General features: G+C 39.6%; 1 protein-coding gene across 1 annotated transcript in view; it reads right to left on the reverse strand.

Annotated features, from left to right (window-relative positions):
- LOC107558663 (A disintegrin and metalloproteinase with thrombospondin motifs 6-like) overlaps positions 1 to 23,300 on the reverse strand; it is an 82,616-nt gene that overhangs the window by 33,508 nt on the left and 25,808 nt on the right. The window contains exons 9-13 of the mRNA XM_016242321.1: positions 20,137 to 20,283; positions 10,868 to 11,085; positions 10,630 to 10,790; positions 7,753 to 7,860; positions 3,872 to 4,017 (exon numbers count right to left, since the gene is read on the reverse strand). Of these exons, the coding sequence (XP_016097807.1) occupies positions 3,872 to 4,017; positions 7,753 to 7,860; positions 10,630 to 10,790; positions 10,868 to 11,085; positions 20,137 to 20,283 (780 nt within the window). The remainder of the gene's footprint in view (positions 1 to 3,871; positions 4,018 to 7,752; positions 7,861 to 10,629; positions 10,791 to 10,867; positions 11,086 to 20,136; positions 20,284 to 23,300) is intronic.

The following is a 23,300-nucleotide window of genomic DNA, read 5'->3' on the forward strand; positions in this document are numbered from 1 at the left end:
CCCCCCCCCCCCCCCCCTTCACATTCACACACACACTTTTTTCCAGTTTTACTTATGATCTTTCAAAATTCTTTCAAGATAACCGTCATTAACTCCGCCGAACAGTAAGCTGGCAATTTTGGATTTAAAGTGATTTTTTTGAAAAGTCATGGGCTCTGAATTTCTAAATACTCCTCCAAGGGATTCATGTGATTTGCATTAGTCAATAGCATGCTAAAACAATGAAGATGAATCTAAGACATTAATTATCATTGGAGATGCTGATATTTTGCTATCTCATACAGTGTTGCCACGACAAAGGTATAAATTAAAACGGGAAACTGAAAGAGTCTCATATCTTCTAAGTGCATTGTCTGATTTAGATCAAATTGGGGCTGTACATGTGTTCATGGTGGCTGATCACATGAATGAGGCAATGGTGGTTCACGGTCATAGCGCCACCAGCTGATAGCAGGAAGTGTGGCACTCAAAATAGACTTTGAAGAGGTCCTATTACATTTATGCACTTTAATGCATGCTCTCACGAATTAGTTTTTCTAGACCTGTCATCACTGCTTGCAGCTATATTTATGTTTGCAATTCCGCTCTATGCCAGCAGGAGCACAAAAAGCACATCACCTTTAAATATACGTAATCCAGACGCTGTCATTTAAGAAGCAAAACATCTCTGCAATGTAGAATCACTAAAAGTAACTTTCAGCTAAAATCAAAGATATAAATGTAATGTGTAATTTCAGCCTTACATGGAGTTCCATTTTTCAAGAGCAAGATGCCCCTCAGGCCAGTGATTTCCAATTGTATAAACAATAATCCCCATAATTAATAACCGGGCCCCTAATAAGCCCCTCGAGTATCCACGTGTTCTATCAAGGTTGACTTCAGTTCCATAAATGGACATTCAGAAAACTCCTCAAGCCACAAGCAAATATGACAAGCAGTTTCCATTTGTGTTTGTTTGACAGAGAGCTCCCGATCTCCAGTGTCTGTTCAGGTTGTTATGACCAGCAGGGCAGTATGCACTTTCTCTCATTGTCTTATAAATACATGATGTATGCATTCAGGTCTCTCTCAGTGAACAGCTGAGCTGTTTGGCCATTTCTCCGCAGGTTATTTTGACCCAGGAGGGCAGCGTAATGAGGTTTGCCAAGGCTTAGGTGATTCTTGCCGTCTTCCTCCGCCTCCCCCCGTGCCGTCTGGCACCGAGAATGGCTGGTTGTACTGTTTTCTCAGGGCCCGCTCTCAATGAATGCTTCCAGGGCAGCTTGGCTTGAAGTGCTTGGGTTTCCTTTCTCTCGGGTAGCCAGGTTTTAAGGGCCGATCATCTTACACAGGTGTTACATATTACACAGGCCACACTCCCGCCACTGTCTGCAGCGAGAGCGCGGGGATAGACTTTTAGGAATGAAACCTAAACTCCATCTACATCCAAACCTATTTTGAGCTCCTGCGGCTACCTATGAAATCTTTGGAAAAACTGGCACAAATCAACAAATATCTATTATGTTGACATGACAAACTTGAGTTTAGGTTTTCATAGTGCACCCAAAAATGACACTTCTGTCATCATTTACTCACCCTCATGTTGTTTCTTTCTTCTGTTGAACACAAAACCAGATATTTTGAAGAATGTTGGTAACCAAACAGTTGCTGGTAGCCATTGACTGCCACAGTATGAAACGAAATACTATGAAAATCAACAACTTCTTTTGTGTTCAATAGATGAAAGTAACTAATACTGTTTTGGAACAACATGAGGGTGAGTAATTGATGACAATTTTCATTTTTGTGTATCTACAGTACAACCATAAAAACATTTTTAATAAAGTGCCTGGGATTGCTAAGCCTTCGTGTTCTCGTCATCTCAACATTTAATATTTTAGTTCAAATATTACAAATATTTTTAATGCAGTGCCTGTGAGTGCTATGTTTTTTTCTGCAGTTAAAATATAGTTAAAAGTTTGGAATAATTAAGATTTTTTTTTAATGTTTTTGAAAGAAGTCTCTTATGCTCACTAAGACTGTGTTTATGTGTTCAAAAATACAGTATAAAAGTAATATTTTCAAATATTATTACAATTTAAAATAATTGTAATATTTTTTTAAATATAATTTATTTCTGTGAAGGCAAAGCTGAATTTTCTCCTTTTCCTATCCAATTATTGTTGATGTTCAATGATTATTAATTGTTCTTATAAAGTCTATTTTAAAATATATTCAAATAGAAAACATTTCTTTTAAATTGTAATAATATTTCACAATATTGCTGGTTTTTTCTGTACTTTTGATTCAATATCCAGCTTTGGTTAGCATAAGAGACTTTTTTCAGAAACAATAATGATCATAATTATTTCAAACTTTGACTAATGCATGCATACTAATTTGCAAGTGAACCCTAACAATGCAGACACATTTGCAAAGGGTTGTGGGTAAAAAAGGTTCATTAACGTAGTGATTTAGGAAGCAATTCACACAGAATTCACTTTCAAACCAAGAGGGTTTCTGTTGGCCAACAGCGGATTCACATGACTAACTTGAAGCCATTGCTAAATTGGGAAATATTTCACCCTCACAGGAAATTCCAGATTGCATGAATTCCTATTAAAATGACTGGATTTTGCCCACAAAAAAGTAAACAAACAAAATCGCTGAACACCAGTAAATGTGACGGCACCTTACTAGTATGTCTTAAAGGTGCCATAGAATGGAAAACTGTATTTACCTTGGCATAGTTGAATAATAACAGTTCTGTACATGGAAATGACATACCGTGAGCCTCAAACACCATTGCTTCCTCCTTCTTATGTAAATCTCGTGCATGCAAAAGACCACTGACAAATAGGCAAATCAGAACATAACACCGACTGTGACGTTACAGTCGGGATCACTAATAGTTATGCCCCCAACATTTGCATATTTGCGTATGTGAAGAAACAAGTGAGGATAATAGCGAAAATGGCAGATCATGGAAATAAATGTTATGTTCCAGGCTGTGCAGGGGATGTGATGTGCAGGGATGGGTTGGTGTCTGTATTCAGAAAGGCACGGAAAACAAATAACATGCGTTCTAATAAAATAACGCGAGCCACTAAAGGGACATGGTTAGCTGCTTGCTAACAGTAGCCTGTTACATTACAACACATAAGATTTCACTTAACACATAAACAGAGTAAGGAGAGATGACTGAGGACGATGGCGAATGATTTAGTGATCCTGAGCACCACTGACAAGCACCTGGTCTTGTGTGGTAAGTACTGCCGCTGTAGTTTACACAGAGCACGTGCGAGCGCAAATCTCGAAAGTAAAAAGCGATCGTGCATTCGAAAGCAGTTTCAATGCCCCGCATATTAATAGCAGCTCCCTGATGCCCACATTTTATATACAGTATAATTACCCAATGATATAACTGCGAGAGACAGTATTGAAATATATATTTTCCCTGTGTTTCCTTCCTGCTGTGTGAGCTACTGAAATGAGCCGCACTGTGAAACAGCCAATCAGAGCAGAGCTCAACATTGAGCCGCACAGTGAAACAGCCAATCAGAGCAGAGCTCAACATTATTATTCATGACCCTTCCAAATAAGGTAAAAACAGAGCATTTCATTCTAGCGACAAATCCTAGGGTTGTAAATGGACATGTAAAACCGTTTCTGGAGATTTTTTGCCCTTACCTAAGCCACATACCTTCTATGTAGATATCAGAGAACAATTTAAAATATTGTATCAATGCATATTCTATGGCACCTTTAACTGAAGTTGTGTTATCAGTCCAGTCTTGATTTGTGCATAGAAATGAGACAAGTGTGAGCTGTATAATAGAGCTGTATAATAGGGACCCGTTCAGTTTTGTTCTGGCTTACTTTGCCTACTTACGCTGGGCTGTCACAGTGTCGCATGGAAGAGGAGACGCCGCCGCCGCAGGTACGACTGCACTCGCCCCATGTGGTCCAAGGTCCCCAGCTTCCATCCACGCTCTGCGGCCACGTCCCAAACGCCACACATTCACCCTGATAGCACCACTGATACACAGATATCCAGAAATCATTGTTAAAAAAAAAAAGCTCTAATAAAATAATCTTTTCTGCTGTAGGATTTCATTTGCAGTTTTTTTTTCCAAATTTCAAGTGTTCTCAGTTAGGAAAACTTCTACAGTAGTGAATAAAAAACAAACAAAAACTTTCTACCACAAAAAAAATAATTTTTGTGTTCACATTTGCCCTATTTCCATTTCATTTTTCCAAAAGTGAAAAAAAAGATTAATTACATTTATCAGAAGAGATATGGATGAAACGTATATATATATATATAAAAAAAAAAACATATTCATTGCCATTAAAGTGAAATGACTAAACCTACACATGAGGGCCTGAGAAAAATGCTAATTTTAAAACAAAATTTCAGATGGCACTTAGAGGCTTTTGCATCTGAATTTTGTTGATTACTTGTTACATGTGCAATTGGTTGTTCATCATGTGTTTTAATACATTATACTTTCTACAGGTAAGTTTTAATGTTTTATAACTGTGGTTTGTGAGCTGCGTAAATAAAATACTTTTATAATGCATTATATACACAGGCGGTAACACTTTATTTTAAGGTGTCCTTGTTACACATTACATGTACTTACTAATGTAATAACAATTAATTATGCATACTTGCATGCAAGTAACCCTAAGCCAAACCCTAATCCTAAACCTAACCATATAGTAAGTACATGTAGCTAATTAATATTACTCAGTACTTAAATGTATAATTACACTGTAACAAGGACACCTTAAAAATAAAGTGTAACCAGTGCAGGCACAAGTAAAGTGTTACTGAACATTCTCTTGCTCATTATTACAGTTAGGATTGCTAAACCTTATTGTAATCGGTATGTCCGGCAAAGTAAAGTGCAGCTCTCATTTGAGAGATGTCTCTAGGCTAAATCTTGTTTTGTGTAAACAGCGTCTTCACCTACTGTCCCTAATCTGAATTCACTCCAGAATAAAAACAGACTCAAGGCTTTGTAATGCCTCAGGACCACATGGAATCTTCTCAAGGCAAGATCTCATAATCCATCCAGCCCAGGGGACACGAGGACAGGGATTGGAGACACTGGAAACTGTCGTCACTGTGCAACTGTGTCAGTAGGTTAAGTTCTGGCTCTTTCTCACTCTCTCACTCTCTCCCTCTGTCTGGAGGGATCTGGGTAGTTTGTTCTTGTTCTCAGACTCTGTTTCTTTCTCTCGTCCACAGACAGAGAACTTGGCAAGGGAAAGGCTGTGTCCTCGGCTACCAGTGTTTGAAATCAGGGTAGTGTGCTAAGATACTAGCAGGCAGGTCCAAAATAACCTCTTATACACTGTAACAAGGACACCTTAAAAATAAAGTGTAACCAGTGCAGGCACAAGTAAAGTGTTACTGAACATTCTCTTGCTCATTATTACAGTTAGGATTGCTAAACCTTATTGTAATCGGTATGTCCGGCAAAGTAAAGTGCAGCTCTCATTTGAGAGATGTCTCTAGGCTAAATCTTGTTTTGTGTAAACAGCGTCTTCACCTACTGTCCCTAATCTGAATTCACTCCAGAATAAAAACAGACTCAAGGCTTTGTAATGCCTCAGGACCACATGGAATCTTCTCAAGGCAAGATCTCATAATCCATCCGGCCCAGGGGACACGAGGACAGGGATTGGAGACACTGGAAACTGTCGTCACTGTGCAACTGTGTCAGTAGGTTAAGTTCTGGCTCTTTCTCACTCTCTCACTCTCTCCCTCTGTCTGGAGGGATCTGGGTGGTTTGTTCTTGTTCTCAGACTCTGTTTCTTTCTCTCGTCCACAGACAGAGAACTTGGCAAGGGAAAGGCTGTGTCCTCGGCTACCAGTGTCTGAAATCAGGGTAGTGTGCTAAGATACTAGCAGGCAGGTCCAAAATAACCTCTTGAAGAATGTCTTATCTAACAGACGCGCTGTTGTAAAGCCTAGTGAGCGGCCTCCGTCAGCATCATTTTAAGGTAGTGTATCATATGCATGCTTTGAAGGCTGTTTAAAAAGTAGGCAGCATGATTATGCTGCTCCCTAACAAACTGTACTTTGTTTTTTAACAACACTCCCAAGGCAGCATCACATACTGCATTGTGACATACTCGGTGAAAACTTGACAATGATAGTAAAACCTCTTTTTTTTGGGGGGGGGGGGTTTGAATAAATAATATAGACACAAGTGACATAAATAATGTAAAATACATATAAATATAATATAATATAAATAATGTAATAATTATTATGTATTATATCGTTTATAAGAAAGAGATGCGTGGTTACTTTAGAGAAAGGACAAAAATTGTTTAGTTTGTGACAATTATTGCTAAATGATTTGTTGATATATTACAGTGTTTTTTCCCCAGTGGATGATTCCATTGCTGATAACTAATAGATACATAATATCTATAAGTGCCTGATATAATGCTGATACACACAAACAATTTATAATGTATATAATATAATATACATACAAATGCTTAAATTAACACTTAATTTAAATACATCAACAAATTTAAAACATTACATTAAAAAATACATTAAAATATTGTATCTTTTTATTCATATTCACAATTTTAATTTTTTTTTCATTTAAAAGAAATTTTTATTATTTTACAAGACTTTCAGCAGATTGTTTTTTTAAAACTTTTTTGCATTTTAATTTTTTTTTATAAATAACAAGAATAATTAATCATCTTAATAATAACAACTCAATAATCGTATTTAATCTTAAATTTTATTTTATAAGTATTTAAAATTCACGAAGACTACCATTTGACAAGAGTGTCAGTAGATTATGGAATTGATATAAGAGGCAACACATATTTTTGTTCATTTGCTCAGTGTTGGCCAATGCAGATACAGTAAATTGGCTGGTATATCACTAAAAGTATATTATATATCGCTATTACTGTCACTATTATCATAAAACACTGATAAATCAGTGCATTTATTGAGAAAGTAAATAGAGTCAATTTTGATTTCATGTTGTCACATCACATTTAAACAAAGAGTGGAAGAACGTCTTCAGTGACAGATTAAGAGTAATCTCTGCCTTGAAACGGGCGGCTTTCTGGCATTGTGCTTCCTGGAGTGTTCGACAGTCATTCTTTACGACGTGACAAATTCGTTATCAGTGGCGTTGGTGGAAGGCATATTCAGTAGCATGTGTGGTCACCTCGTCTTTTCATTTCTCGTCTTTCTGGAGCTGGCAGGGCCTCCACTCCATTACACGCTGGGTGAGAAATGGCTGACATTCGTATTCCTTTGATGCCGACCCAGCCAGAGGCAGACATAAGTACGCCACCCGCTAAAAAAAAACAGCGGCTCAACCTGGGGCTCACTGCTTGTCCAAGACAACGCACAAGAGCTTGGCAGTAAATAGATCCAGTGAGCGAATGGTAACAAAGACCGACAGCTCGTGGTCCTCGTCCATTCTTCCTCTAGAGCCATCCTACGAACGAGGACAATGGCCACTCTAATCTTTGTTAAAACTGTCTCTCTAACCTGGACCGGCAGAAATGTGAACTGATGACCCAAACGCTGTGTGCATGAGTGAACACTGGGAATAGGCTTTCTTATTCCCATATCTGGTACAATGAGAGCAGGGACAAACGCCACACCCGGAGCCAATCTCTTCTCTAATCTGTCAGGAGTCCGTTTCCCACTACCTGCCATTTCATAACCTTTCCCATTGCATAAATCTTTCCGACGTTGGCACGCTGACTTACCCCCTTTTCAATGGTGCTGGTCTGGCACAGGGTTCCTTCTGCTGCGGGGATACTGTTGGTGACACAGCGGTTACTTTTGCTAAGGCACCAGAGCTCTCTACACACTTCCTAGGAAAGAAGGCAAAAGCAAGTTGGTCAGAATAGATCAATTCTCAAGGGACAGAAAAAATAGACACGAGACCAGCATACTGTGGTGGACTGGTTTCCCCAACAGACTTTTTACAAGGCCGCATGAAATTGGTTCATTTCTGCATTGAAACAAGATGTTTGGGAGGTGCATATTGAAAGGACCTGCCCCTTTTTAATAGCCAATAGGCTTTAGTTACACCATTGCTAATATGCGACTTGCTGGTCAGTGGCATATTTGATTGAACATTTCAGAAAAAATGTTTGCAAGTCTTAATCTGGTGATACCTATTAGTTAAATTTTCAACCCTATTCAATTTTGAAATGTCATTTTTCAAAAAGCTACTTTCTAAAAAATGCTGTCTTATTTTTTTTTTTACCCAATTGCTGGATTCAGCCTGTTGGGACATTTTATTGGGTTGTTTTTATATTTTTAGTTTTTTTTCGTAACTAAGGCCCTGTCCACACGAATGCGGTTATTTTTAAAACTGCAGCTTTTTCTATGCGGTTAGGCTGTTCGTCCACACGCAAACGCAGCACCAGTTCACTGAAACCAAACATTTTTGAAAACGCCTGCCAGGGTGAAGATTTTCAAAAACTCCGGTTGCAGTGTTATCGTGTAGACAGCGAAACCGGAGTTTTTGGCTTGTGACGTCGTAGCCTGCACTGTTATCTCCACCTACTGGAAACTTTGTCAGGCTTCTGATTGGCCAACATGGCTTTACGGTTGAGGTTATATCGCCACCTGTTGGTTAGGCATGCTCTTGACAGTGCTTCATAGCATGCGTTTGCGTTTTCATGTGGACGGAGATTTTTTTTAAAACGGAAGAAGGAAAAACTCGTAGGCTTTTTTTCAGTATTTTTTTCTACCAAACCACTGGGTTGAGCCTGTCTCCATAGAAACAACCCAGCTGCTGAGTTACAGTCAGAGTGTGGGCTTTTTGTGTCCACTACAGGAGAGAGAGACATTCTCAGCACCGCTGATTTGATGCACTTCTTCAGCGAAATAAAGGTCTGTATACCTTTTATTTCATTTATAAAGTCTTTACTGTGCTGTAAATTGTATTATTTTATGCAACGCAACATAAGGACGAGATGTCAGTCAGCTGCATCAGCAGCGGTCACTTCACATGATGGAAACGCCTTTTGACTTGCATAACATAAACTGATTTTATTCCTTATAATAATGAGTTTAATTTAATTTGATGTTAAAATATGTTCTCTAATCTCAGTACTGTTTATTTATGGGCAGGTTATGGAGTCAGTCGCGGCATCTTTCAGCTACGAGTGAAATGCGAGGCGGCAGTCTGAGGTTCACAGTTCCCCCACGAACAGCAGCCCTTCACTGGCTAAAAGCACTATTTTGGTAAAAAGAAAATTACAGAGAATGGTTGATTACACTTAAATGAAAATGCTACTTTTAAATGTTACATTGTTTGTGTCTAAAATGCTTGTTAAATGTATGTAATATTGTAAACTATGCTGTATTCACCCAAATAAATTCAATTTGTCTTGTATTTTGTACGTGTTCTTGTACAATTCCTGATTCCCTAAAATTTACATCACTTCATAAGATCAGTATAGAAGTAGAAAGTGTCAGTTTACATTTTTTAGAACTGCCTTATAAGTATTTGACAAATGCACCAAAGAACTAACTTCCATATGCTCTAAAGGAACCATGCTGGGGTCTGAAGTTTGAGCATAGGAAGACATAAGGCTTTCCGTACATTACAAGTGTAGCTTTGTAGAACCCTGCATTAGATTTCCCATTAAAGTGCACCAGCTCCCTTTAAAGCCTGAACTTCACAGGATTTACAGGACAGAGAAGTGCCCCCATGAAAAAGACTTATGATAGGGAGCACCGCCGCTGACCCCAGGTCAGTAAATAAGACTCAGCTGCCCAGCCCATCCAGATTAAATAAAGCGGCAAACTGACACTCTCAGGTTGCAAAAGCTCCACCTCTACGGCTGGTTTTAATAAGGTTTCCTGCTGGCCCATTCAAGATGCCCATGCTGAGAAGGTCAGAGGGGTAGGCTTGACCAGCGAGACCCCAGCACTGACGACTTTAAGCTGGGAGTGCAGGTTAAAAATGGGCCGAATTCACTAAGGCCAAAGTAATTACTGCTATCGAACAGTTTTTACATTTTATTTTATTAAGTTATGGGACACTAAGTGGCTGGAATTAGAATTTCAATATGAAATAAGCATATAAAGGATCTTTCGATTTGTGGCTATCTGTGCAAATTTTTACAAAGTGTTCCATTTCAGTCATAGCTTTGGTCTTATGATGGAAATAGCCTTTAAATATATTAAATAATTATTTCTATGTATGTAACACTTTTGTTTAGTTTTTATCATGTTTTCATTGTGTTTTGGTTACGTCTTTCTTGTTTTGTCATCTGACTTAGTTTTTCTGTCTGTTTAATTACTCACCTACTCAACTTTCGGTTCACCTGTCATTTAGTTAATTATTTCATTAGTTCCAGTTTCTTTAATCCTTTGTCTGGTATTGTCATGTTGTGTTTTACACACTGTTTCGTTTGTGTTTCTTCTCTATTGGATTCACTTTGATTAATCTAATACATTTCTTTTGAATTATTTTGTCTACTTTCGTCATTCTTTGACCTAAACGTGACTGAATAAAGGACCCACTAATAAAGAGGAAGTTTGCCTCGATTAACTTTGGCCCGATGGGGAACCCCTTTGAGCCCAATGGGGCAAAAGTATTAATTTTCCAAGGAGGAAGGAACCTGGAGGCATATGTGGAGGAGTTCATCATTGCCAGCCACCTCATCATCTGCAGCGACAATCAGCTTATAGAGGGATTTTGTGTTGGACTGGATGACAAGATCTGCCTGGTGATGCTTCGTGGAAACTCCTGCTGGATGCTGGCCGAGTACATCAACTTCACCTTGTGGGTCATCGGATCTTGTTTTACTGTGGGTGATGTAGAGGAGGATCCCGCCGCCAGCTTCCAACCCCACTTACCATCCGTCATTATCCCAGAGCCAGGACCCAGCGCCCACGTCCACAGTGGACAAAGAGCCAGAGCCCACCGCAGAGAGACCCTGCACATCCCTGCCATGGAGATATAGACTGAGATGGAGCCAGCAGCCACATTCGTCCTGGAGGAGGAGCCCGAGGTTCCGGCTGACCAGGTGTGTGAGCTGGCCATATTGTGTGCACCAGTGGGGATTTTAGTGGAGCTAGATGAGGAAAAATGGCTAATTGACTGAGAAACTGAGGTAGTGCTTCCCATCCTGTGTACCCATGAACCTTACTCCTGCATAAGTGTATTATCATCTCTGATCCCAATGAGCTCAGGGTCTTCATCATTGTTGATCCCAATCAGTTCAGAGTCTTCATCACCACCAGTCTTGTCCAGCACAGAAAGTTCTTCATCATCACTAGTTCATTCCTGCACAGATGGTTCTTCATCACTACCAGCTCTGTCCATCACTGAGCTGACTCAATCGCCCTGTCTTCCACTCCTGCACGCTCCCCTGAAGCCAGCTATTCCCTCTGCTCTTCCTCCGCTGGTGCCCCTCAGCTCCACCATCAGCCCTGCCATGCAGCCCTGATCCGCCTTTGGGATTCTGGTACCCAGTTATGCCCTGGCTTGAGGAGTCCCAGGCTCCGCCTTGTCTTTTGGAGCTCCTAGTTCTACCTCTGCCCATCGACCAATTGGCTCCATCCCGGCTCTTCGCTCCCCTCTGCTCCACCATGGACCGTCGCCCTGTTGGCTTCTCCGGGCTCCCTTGTCTCACCGGCTCTGCCCTCTCTACCATTGCCATGGACTTCCAGGATCTCCGCTGTGCTCTATCCCTGCACCCCTATGGCTCTGTCTGGCTCTTTCTTTCCTCAGATTACACCTCGGTCCCCACTTTCTCCATCATCACCATAGTTCTCTGGTGCCCTGGATCCTCCTCAGCCACACGTCGCTAGGACTCTACCTTGACCTTCTGGTCCTTCATCATTGCCTGGGCCTCCTCATTGCACAGTGACACTTCAGCCAGTCAGGCTCAAGTTTCCTTCCTCCTCTCTCCATCGGTTCCGCCAGAGATCGCCTCCCTCATGGCCATCTCCTGGACTGCACTAGGATCTTGTTGGCCATCCATAGCTCATCCCTTCATAGCTCCTTCTGCCGTCTACTCCTCCTTGAACTCTTTTGTCTGTCTATCTATCTATCTATCTATCTATCTATCTATCTATCTATCTTCGAGTGAGTCTTAAGACATCATATGCAAAGCATTGACAAACTCAGCAGACTTCTATGTCTTCTATGTCATACAAATGGCTCTTTCTTTCCTCAGATTACACCTCGGTCCCCACTTTCTCCATCATCACCATAGTTCTCTGGTGCCCTGGATCCTCCTCAGCCACACGTCGCTAGGACTCTACCTTGACCTTCTGGTCCTTCATCATTGCCTGGGCCTCCTCATTGCACAGTGACACTTCAGCCAGTCAGGCTCAAGTTTCCTTCCTCCTCTCTCCATCGGTTCTATCTATCTATCTATCTTCGAGTGAGTCTTAAGACATCATATGCAAAGCATTGACAAACTCAGCAGACTTCTATGTCTTCTATGTCATACAAATAACTCATAAGGAACAATACCTTAATATCTGAAAAGTCCAGCCTCAAAATGATCCAGTCACAGTGAAATTGTTGAGACCACCTTACCATACTAGGTGCTCTCCACTGCCACTAAATATTTTCCTTTATGATGTTCCCATGTTCCATGGTGATAATCTCCTCATATACACTGCTAATTAATTGGTGGTTTAATACACAGCAGGATAAAGTGTAATGCCACCCACATCCTCTCTAGTCACTAGATCTAAACACCACTGATCTGAAGCAGAATAGATTTAGAAATAGATTTCCACTGGCTTTGTCCTAAAGACCCCAGGCTCACGTTTTCTAGAAGAATGGGGTAAATTCCACCCCACATCATTCAGGAAATGTATGACAGCATTCCAGGAAGAATCAAAGGCAAAAGGTGGTCATACTCCTTATTAGGTCTTTGATATAAATATATTTTTAGGTTTCAAATTTTTTGTCCACCCCCCGGGTGTGTGTTTATCTCTCTGTAACAGTTTTTCCAAACCAAATTCAAACCTCTGGTCTGCTGGTGTGGTTATAATTCTCCAAAGGCATGTATTAAACAGATGGTTGGCAGAAAAAAATAAGATTGTCAGAATCCACTAACACTACACGCTGTATTAAAATTGAGCCAACGGAATGCAAGACTTTTTTTCTTTACATGACCGTCTTCCATGCTGATCTATACCACAGTTATGAGCTTAAGAGAGAAATTACAGGGTTCTCTTTTTGGCATGCGTTCATCCACTGTCGGATATATCTCTCAATGAAACAAAAGAACTCTGTAATCTTGGGTAATTTAATTCTTTTCTGGTGTAGAAAGCAAAGCCGCATATTTGTACTAAGCAGAGCACCATCTCTTATTGATCATTAATTTTCCTGGCTTCATTCAAGCCTTTTTTTTCTCCCTGTGTCAGTTTATTTGCTTAAGTTTGTTATTCTTTGGGTAAAATCATTATCATTTCCAAAAGTCTGGGGATTCGACAGGAAAAGAAACAAACCTCAAGTATGGGCTTTCTCTGAAAGATATGTGGCCCGACTTCAAACATGCTCGATGAAGCTCGTTTCAGGTGCAGATAAAACAACGATCTTTAATTTCGACAACATTTATGGCATCATGTGACCTACTACAAGAGAGTATCAACTTGGCAGCCTCACTTCTAGCCCTCAAAGGAAGTGAAAATAATCTCAGCTGATTGCTATCACCTGTGTTTCTCAAAGCGTCCAAAAGTTCTCCACAATCAGGGCAAGTGTTACAAAAACTTAAACTTGATATATTCTTTACAAGTCCAAATGAGACACCACAGCACTCACTCATAGCACATTTTACCCCCTCACTGCTCTGTACATCAGAAAGCTCTTCTTGTAATGTTGCCTGCTGAACAAATCATGTCCTTTGGCTAGTCTCCTCTGGGTCAGTGGTAAAAATAACTGCTTGACCTTCGGCATCATGTCTCCTCAGAGCTCTTTAAGTAGTGGTCTTGCTCTCTATGTCCAAATCAACTTCTGATTTAAAATCAGCTCTTGAATTTTAGTACATATACAGCAGGTTTTAACGTCACAGGTATCAATAATGTAGCAAATATCTGATCGCACTTGATGTGTTCGCAAAGTTTCTGGCATTTTCTTGCAAAGCATGATTGACTAGGACCAAAATGTGTAAGAAGGCAACAGTGGTCATAAAATGCTGAGATTTGGACTTATATGGTACTGCGGTGCGCCTATGGAATCCTTTGAAGAGCCAATAAAAGAAAGAAAGAGACTGAATGAGCAAAAAAACATAGAAGGTAACAGAGGTCACGTGTCCAGTCAAAGTTGTGTTTAGTCTGTTTAGTCAGCTAGAAATAAGAATGCTCCCAAGAAACCCTCAAAAAAGGGCCACAGCTCTGTCTGCAGCGAACAAAGTAAAAAAAAATAGAGCCAAAGCAGAGGCCAGGCGATGCATGTTTTGTTGGACTGTGTTTATTCTGGGTTCAGAAGTGGATCTTGTTTTATTCTCGGCGTCCCCGTTACGGATGCTTTTCCCCCCTCCCTGGCGTGCGCAAGCGGCTGAGAGACGTGTCCGCCCCACGCCACTGCTGTCCGCCGGAATAAAATAGCCAATTATTATCCCGTTGGCTTTTCCAGCAGCATGCCGCGGAATACGCTCTCCTTCTCTCTGAGGGAATAGTGGGCTCACTAACAACATAAACGCTAACATTTCATACTACTGGAGAGCAGGCGGCTCTATTCTAGGTTCTGTCTGGCATTCGCATGATTGCTGCAACTGAACGCGCAACCTAAAGCATGTTAACCAACCAACCCCACCGTGCGCTGCTAAAAGCAACAGTGCCTCTAAAGAGAGTGAGTTTACATTGCATCAGCCAAGACACATTAACCCTCTGACGGTATGCCATTACATTTTCAGACACTTTCTACAAGGGATATGTGTCTAACTCACACATTTATTGGTCTGAAGACGAAAAAATGGGAAGGCGTGACTTTAAAACTTAAATGACAACTATTTGTTATGTATATAGAATATTGGAGGCCAGAGATAGTTATTACTGGAGCTTTAACTCATTGAAATCACATAGTTCCTAAATTAGAATAATTTGTAGTTTTATAATACTAAATCATTTGTTTTAGCCTTCAAACTAAAATTCCAACATCATAATTTGCAATAAAAATGTTAAATATATATTATTTTATATACTATATTTAATATTGTTAAATATTTAACATGTACACATAAAACACTGTCCTGAGAAAAAAAAAATCAATAAATGCAAATGTATTATTCACTAGAGTAAACAGTTTGACAATCAGCCCTGGTTTCCCCTAAATGAGCTAAATGCGGTTGATAAAATCTTACATTAAATTAACAAAAGGGTATTCAAAAATATATTTAGATGTCTAAAAAAAAGCATCCGATGGATCTGGTTTCTGTAGTGCATTCACGAGGAAGCATTAGGTGAAACAGGGATCTCTGGCTTCCCACCACAATACTGGAAGTCTAATCTAATTAAAAACTAAACCAAATACATTGGAAAGGAAAGAAACACATAAGCTCTAGCCTGGGGGGGTAACCAATGTTGTATTTGGTTTCATCCATTTAGTTTTCTATTTTTTCCCATGTGTTTTGGTAGAATAATCTCCTCGCCAGGGAGAAAGACGAATCTGAATATGTGCCCTTGTATTGGAATACACAAACAAAGACCGTTTATTTCTTTAGAGAAAGACAAAAATGGTCACTTTAAAAATGGACAAAACTTCCTTGGGTAAACTCATTACAGCGAGCAGATATGTCAGCAATGAAAGGAAACTTAGTAACTATTTATAATATTTCAGCACAAAAACAAATATCTAAATAGGAAATTGCAAAAAAAATTACACCTTGTCCATAGCAATCGTCTAACCTTGTGTCCTATCGATAACAATTTTTAGAACAGTTAGTTTTCAAATCTAATTAGACAAGCCGTGTGCTTGTATTTAGTATAAAACACAGAGATGCTTGTATTGCTCAGTTTGACTGTGTTTGTGTCAGGCTTTCTGGTTCAACGACGCGCAACGGTTGATGCTGCTTTGCTTCATTTGGAATAATTTTCTTTGGTGGAGTAAAAATAGACAAAATAACCATCCATGTTATGTCTATAATGTAAGTTAAGTGATATTAACTTGTCCCAAAACAAGGTGGCAGATGGTTGACATAACAACAAAACAATGTTGTTTTACATACACAAAACTGCAGAAATCTAATTAAACACCTTTTTACTCAATATTTTTCATTAATGTTTGAGAAATGTTTATCACCCACTATGTTTATGGATATCATACATTTTGAAACTGACACAATTAATTGTCAATTGGTCAAAAGGCACATTTAATGGCCAATGTCAATCTCAAAATTTGCATGTATATCTGCCAATTAACTAGCCTGCTGTAAACAGAAGCCTAAATTGCTTTTAGCCATTTTTCCAAAAGCCACTTTCTTTACTGAAGGTTCCTACTGTACATGCACAAACAAGCACACTAAAATAAGTCAAAATCTACAGCCAAACACCGGTTTTCGGCGAGGAAAGATCCATCCACACATCCAGAATCTAGATGGGGATGTTGCGGTAATAGACTAGCATTATCATAGCAGAGCTGTTTTACTGCCAAAGATTACATCAACCTGAGATTTCAGAGAAAGTCCATTATTGATGAATTGCTCGGCACTAAGCAAATCCAAAAAAGGAAGGTTAGTATTCAGCCTCAATCCGAAATGGTCACAGATGACACGGTGTGATTATACAACAGGGAGTTCATCCCAAACCAACAGAGCAGCGTTTCTTTGTGTTTGTGTGGGAAGTTGGCACACGATGATAAAGCTTCTGATGCCAGCGATGGCTGTGATGTTAATCTTCTTCCATGAGGTCATTCACCAGGAAAACTTTTTGACAGCCATGGCAACCGCTATTATTTACTTTCGTCTTACGTTAGGCTAACAATTCACAGACTTGCCTATGACTGCCTACTACAGATCAACTTCCACACTCTCATCTAGCCATGAACAGACTCTTTTTCAAATCACATTTGTGTGGTTACAAAAAATTAAGCCAATTGTTAAGTGGCATTATGTATCAGTAGTAAAATAGAGAGTAAACCCATAAAAGTAATCCTCTAACTGCACACTAGACATTCAATCAAGTTAGTTCAAATGTTCCATTTGGCAATTTAGGTTTTAGAAGGGTGCTCACAGACGCCCTCTTTCTCAAAGTGCTAAGGGCCTCATTTGGGACCAAGGCCAATCTGCCTGGACTGCTGTTACACACCATTTTTGAGTCATGGTGCACAGGTTTTTATCAATCCATTGGAAGAAAAGTTACAATAAGTACTTTTGAGGAAAAATGTGCCACTATAGTTGCCAATGTTTTGATAATCTTTGAATCTTTGAACAGAGTGGACAGTTAATGGACAGCTATAATCAAGCTGCAGCAGTTTTTTTGTGTAGTTGAGTTGCAGTCTGTCTAAAGGTGGGGCCACATTAGTGAAATGTTGACAAAATTTTGTGGACAACAAAGGTCCATTGTCTATTGCCAATAGTGTAGCGATTTAATCCTGACACAGAAGTCATTTTCAAACCAAGCAGCTTTCTGTTCATCAATACAATGTATCCGCACATGACCAATCTGAACCTATTGTGAAATCTGCGATGGAAATTTTTCATCCTGCCGCAAAATTCCCAATTGTATAGATTCCAAAAATAACTGGATGATAACTGCAAAAATTCGCCAAATAAAGGTAAATGTGGTCGCATCTTACACTTGACACAGTTGTGATCAAATATTTGTCATGCATCACCTCTATCTTTCAGAGCATTCGCCAAACTCTGTGTCAAGTTGTATTCTGATTAACATGCATGCATGCTAGACGAATCTGATCTACATTCCTTATTAAGGGATTTTAACGTGACTAGTCACAACTTTATTTTAAAAGATTGCAAATATATTTTTATCAGTCATAACTTCTGGAGAAAAACAGAGCAGACACTAGACAAAGACTAAACTTCCTAGAGCACGTGTCGACCGCCTGCATTCAAGCATGCTATCAAAAGGGGAACCTAATGGTTAGAGAGTCGGACTCGTAACCCAAGGATGCGGGTTCGAGTCTCGTACCTGCAGGGATTGTAGGTGGTGGGGGGAGTGAATGTACAGCGCTCTCTTCCACCTTCAATACCACGACTGAGGTGTCCTTGAGCAAGGCACCGAACCCCCAACTGCTCCCCGGGCACCGCAGCATAAATGGCTGCCCACTGCTCCCGGTGTGTGTGTGTTCACTGCTGTGTGTGTGCACTTTGGATGAGATAAATGCAGAGCACTAATTCCGAGTATGGGTCACCATACTTGGCCACATGTCACGTCACTTTCAAATGGACACTTTGAAAGGCTATGCATTCTACTGTAGTCATATGCTAGCGTACGTGTATAAAAACTAAGTATACTTTTGGGCTTCACTCTCATTAGAGTATTAATAAACTAGTTATGGTTAGAGATAGGGTTAGGGTTAGTAGAATAAGTTGACACACTCTAAAAAATGCTGGGTTAAAAAGGGACAAACCCAGCTATTGGGTTGTTGTGACCCAGCGGTTGGGTTGTTTTGACTCAGCTTGATGGTGCATGGACTTGAAAATTGACTTATAGTCAGTAGAATGTTTAAAGAAAAAGTGTTACCCATGGTGTTATTTTACAGGTTGCATCTAGTTGTTAAAACTTTTGTAAGATTTGCATTTGGTTCTACCAACATTAATAGTGGGGTTAAGTGTATGCAGTGTATGCAACACTTTTCTCAGAATGAGAGTTACTATGTCATGATGTTTTCAGACTAGATGCTAATAGTCAAAAGTCGTCTATGTCTGGTTGAAATGTAGTGTTTTTTAGGACTTCCTCACTGCTAACTAAGCCGGGCGCACACTGGGCCGTACGTGTATAAAAACTAAGTATACTTTTGGGCTTCACTCTCATTAGAGTATTAATAAACTAGTTATGGTTAGAGATAGGGTTAGGGTTAGTAGAATAAGTTGACACACTCTAAAAAATGCTGGGTTAAAAAGGGACAAACCCAGCTATTGGGTTGTTGTGACCCAGCGGTTGGGTTGTTTTGACTCAGCTTGATGGTGCATGGACTTGAAAATTGACTTATAGTCAGTAGAATGTTTAAAGAAAAAGTGTTACCCATGGTGTTATTTTACAGGTTGCATCTAGTTGTTAAAACTTTTGTAAGATTTGCATTTGGTTCTACCAACATTAATAGTGGGGTTAAGTGTATGCAGTGTATGCAACACTTTTCGCAGAATGAGAGTTACTATGTCATGATGTTTTCAGACTAGATGCTAATAGTCAAAAGTCGTCTATGTCTGGTTGAAATGTAGTGTTTTTTTGTAGGTTTTTTAGGACTTCCTCACTGCTAACTAAGCCGGGCGCACACTGGGCGATTTTTAATAGACCTTTACGATTGTTGCTTGTCAGACTGTACAAACATGATGATCAGGTCACACTGTGGGATCTCACTTGTCATTAATGTCAGACTCTGCAACAGTCAAGACACGTTAAAATCATCTGCGAGCAAGAAAACGTACCCATACACGTTCACTGCGAGCTGCATTACACGCGGGGCTGAAATGTTGGCTATCATGAAAAGTATATGAATGGCGGCATATTTAAGAAGAATAGTGTAAGCAGCACTACAAACCCAAATGAAAACAGCGGTGCAACCAGTGTTTATCATAGCAAAGACAACATATCATATGAATTCTGTGAGCGGGGGATGGGAGAAATCTCAAGCATTAATTTAAAAAAAACGAAGACAGTTTGACGTTCGTCTTAGGAGAAGTCACACTGCAAGACTGTGCGCCAAATCTTCTGACACTGCCAGAATTTCGTCGGAGGTAAAATTTGATCTCAGCGGCCATTAATCGGCTGTCGGTGAACATGTCAAACCAGCAATCAAAAACTACAGATTTTAGCCTAGGATTATAGGAATCTTTTAGGATTTTCAAAATTTGTCTCTGTACGACTAAATCGTACAGTGTGAGCTGGGCTTTAGATCAGCAAATGAGATGGAATAATGGATTATATTATACTGTATATGATTGCATTAGGTCAAGCATTCTTCAAATGCTCTTTTCACTTACTCCAAAAAGCTGGTGATATAGTCCTTGCTGCAGGCTGACCAGGAGAAGGGGTTGGTGTTGGCTGTGATATGGGCCGCCATCAGCTTGGCTGTCTCGTGACCTTTGGTCCCGCAGGAGTTCCCAATCCCATCGTGGTTCATGCCGAAACTGTGAGACAAGCAGCAGATCATGAACTTTGATGGATCACGTCGCCCACCCTGCACACAAGCAAACAAGCTCGGGCAGCTCTGAAAGCTCAGGAGCGGAGGACATCTCCTTCAGCTAAGCTGTAAAGAGAGGCTCATTCTGGCTCAGTAACAGCTGTGAGAAGGGGACAGATGGGTCAAAGGCCAGAGGCTGTCTGGAGCTCTGAAGGAACGTGAAAGTTGTAATCACCACCCTGATCCAGGCCTGTCAATCAATAATTACACGTTTGAGCAGACCTCAATCGGGCAGTCATCTCTTAATGAACCTGGCCTGCCTTTCCCCCTTCCTCCAAGCTGCTTTCATCTGCTCACGGGCCATCGGCAACTCCACAAATACATCATTTGAGCCGTGCAAATTTTGGTCCCTTACATATCTCTCTGGATATTGTATGAAAAAATCAGATCACTTTACGGCGAGACCTCTAAGCTTTCGTTGTCAGCCCGGGGTCTATTCAAAAGCAGAAGTCAGCCTCTAATGCATATAACATACCCCCCACCACATCACACAATTCCTCTGTGTTTTTTTAAGGCGCACATTTATGACATTTCACTCTACTCTCAATATAAATCAGCGCAGGAGAAACCTTCCCCACAAGATGCAGGGGCTATTTTTACAACTTCTCCACAACAGAAGCAGACGCAAGACATAATAGAGCAAACTGCCATCTCGCTGAACTTAGCCGAAAAGCTACATAGACCAATAGATCATGGTTATTTTTCTAAGCTTTTGGGATAGGGTTCGTTTGTCCAGACTTTCATTTGCATAAAGATGTGTGTGCAGGCAGTTCACGCTTGGCATTTTGGCTGGAGGATTATAAATAGTAATGACCACAATAAAACCAATCCAGACACAAATACATTATGAGATGTGAAAGTGCCACATGTAGAATACTGAGCAATTTTTCAACCACAAGGGCTTTAATAAAGTCCTGACAATCTCATTACACACTCAGGGGTGAATTCACTGAACAGTTGCATTACTTTTGTGTGCTGTATTTCACTTGCTACCCGCAATCCAGTTTAATTATACTAAATGCTCTAAAACAGGTGTCCAATAAGATCAAGAAAAAAAAAAAAATGTAACTGAAAGATTTTCATTAAAAATGTAGTTTAAAACTTGAAAGGTTCTGTGAAAAGAAAGGTTGTTCGTTAATTTATTTATTTATTTAAAAAGAAAAGGTTTTTGAGGAGTTACACCACGTGACAGTCTGAACTAAGCTTGTCTTGTTATTAAAACATTGAATTTTCTTATATTTTAACTAGTGCTGTCAAACGATTAATCGCATCCAAAATAAAAGTTTTTGTTTACACACATATATATATATATATATATGTGTGTACTGTGTTTATTTATTATGTATATATAAATACACACACATACTGTATATATTTTGAAAATATTGACATGTATGTATATTTATATTATTATATTTTATATTATATATAAATATATATAATATATAAACATAACATATTTTTTCTTAAATATATACATGCATGTGTTTGTATTTAAATATACATAATAAATATACACAGTACACACTCATATATTATGTAAACAAAAACTTTTATTTTGAATGCGATTAATCGCGATTAATCGTTTGACAGCACTCATTTTAATGATTTGAGTTGGTTGAACCCAGAGCTGATCCTCCTATATGCAAAATACGCAAGCTGCGTAGGACCCTCGAAACACCAGGGGGCCCCCTTGCTCTCAAAGATGATATAATTTTAGGTTAGTTTTTGAATTTGGCCAGCAGTTATGAAAACATGAATGTTCATTAATGCGGTGCGCTGTCGCCCTTTCTACGTAAAAATCAGTCAAATCATGTAACATCATTGTCATACAGTCTCTTTCTCGAGACAAAAAAAGCTAGTTTAAAGCGTACAGAGCTGCGGAAGAGACACTGTTTCTCAAGTGCTTTCCGTGAGCGCGATTCGAGCCGGAGTGAACACAGATAAAGGCGTTTCATTCATTCATAACTTGCCAACCCACCCCCCACCCCCACAGTTTTGCGTAGGGCCCCCAGAAGTCTAGGATCGGCACTGGTTGAACCACATAACACCACATTTGGCAGATAAAGGCTTTTCGAATTTACAGTTTTGTTAAAATAAGATTTTCTTGAGCAATAATACCAAAAGAGTTTTTTTTTCTTCATTATGTTATCAAAACATTGAGTCGTGGTGCTCATACAAGAAAAGTGAGTTCAAATCTGGCTTGCAACATTCTTGTTTTCTTTTCTCCCAAATATTTTCCAATAAAAGTGCCAGAAAGTGTATAAACTCACTGTAAACAAGACAATTTAAAGGGATAATTCACCCAAAATTGACAATTTCATAATCATTTATACTTTCTGACTTCATTGACATCATAGCCATTGACTTTTCTTTTTTTTTTTCTTTTTTTGGGTGTACTCTCCCTTTAGGTTTCAAATTGTAATAGTGACGCCTGCCTTAGCAAACACCACTAATTAACTGCAATTAACATATTACAATCTATATCCATAAGACTGTTCACATTTATTAATTCAGAAAGAAACACAAAGACAAATAGAGAGAGAAAATATACTTACTTGTGTCCAATCTCATGTGCAATAGTGAAGGCTGAACCAAGGCCTATATCTTCATTAATACTGCAGCTCCTCTCTGGCTCACACATTCCGGCTACGGACGCCAAACCTGACCACACATACACATACATACGTACATACATACATAAGGTCAGGTCAAGGTGTAGAAGTGCTGCACTGAGTCACCACCATAAAATGAGATTCTTCACATTAACCTTGACACCACTGAATTTGAAGCTGGTGAAAAGTTTACGTGAAAGTTTTTTTAAATCACCAGGGGGTGGGTCAACACTGACGGCTAGACGATTAAATAAAAAAACAACTGATGTTGTAGCTGGAAAATGTCTAGACATGGGGGTTAGATTTATAAATTCTACATCTGGTAACAAGGGACCACCTAGTAATTCAA

The sequence above is a fragment of the Sinocyclocheilus grahami genome, unplaced genomic scaffold, assembly GCF_001515645.1.
Source record: "Sinocyclocheilus grahami isolate Dianchi unplaced genomic scaffold, SAMN03320097.WGS_v1.1 scaffold655.1, whole genome shotgun sequence".
Lineage (NCBI taxonomy): Eukaryota > Metazoa > Chordata > Actinopteri > Cypriniformes > Cyprinidae > Sinocyclocheilus > Sinocyclocheilus grahami.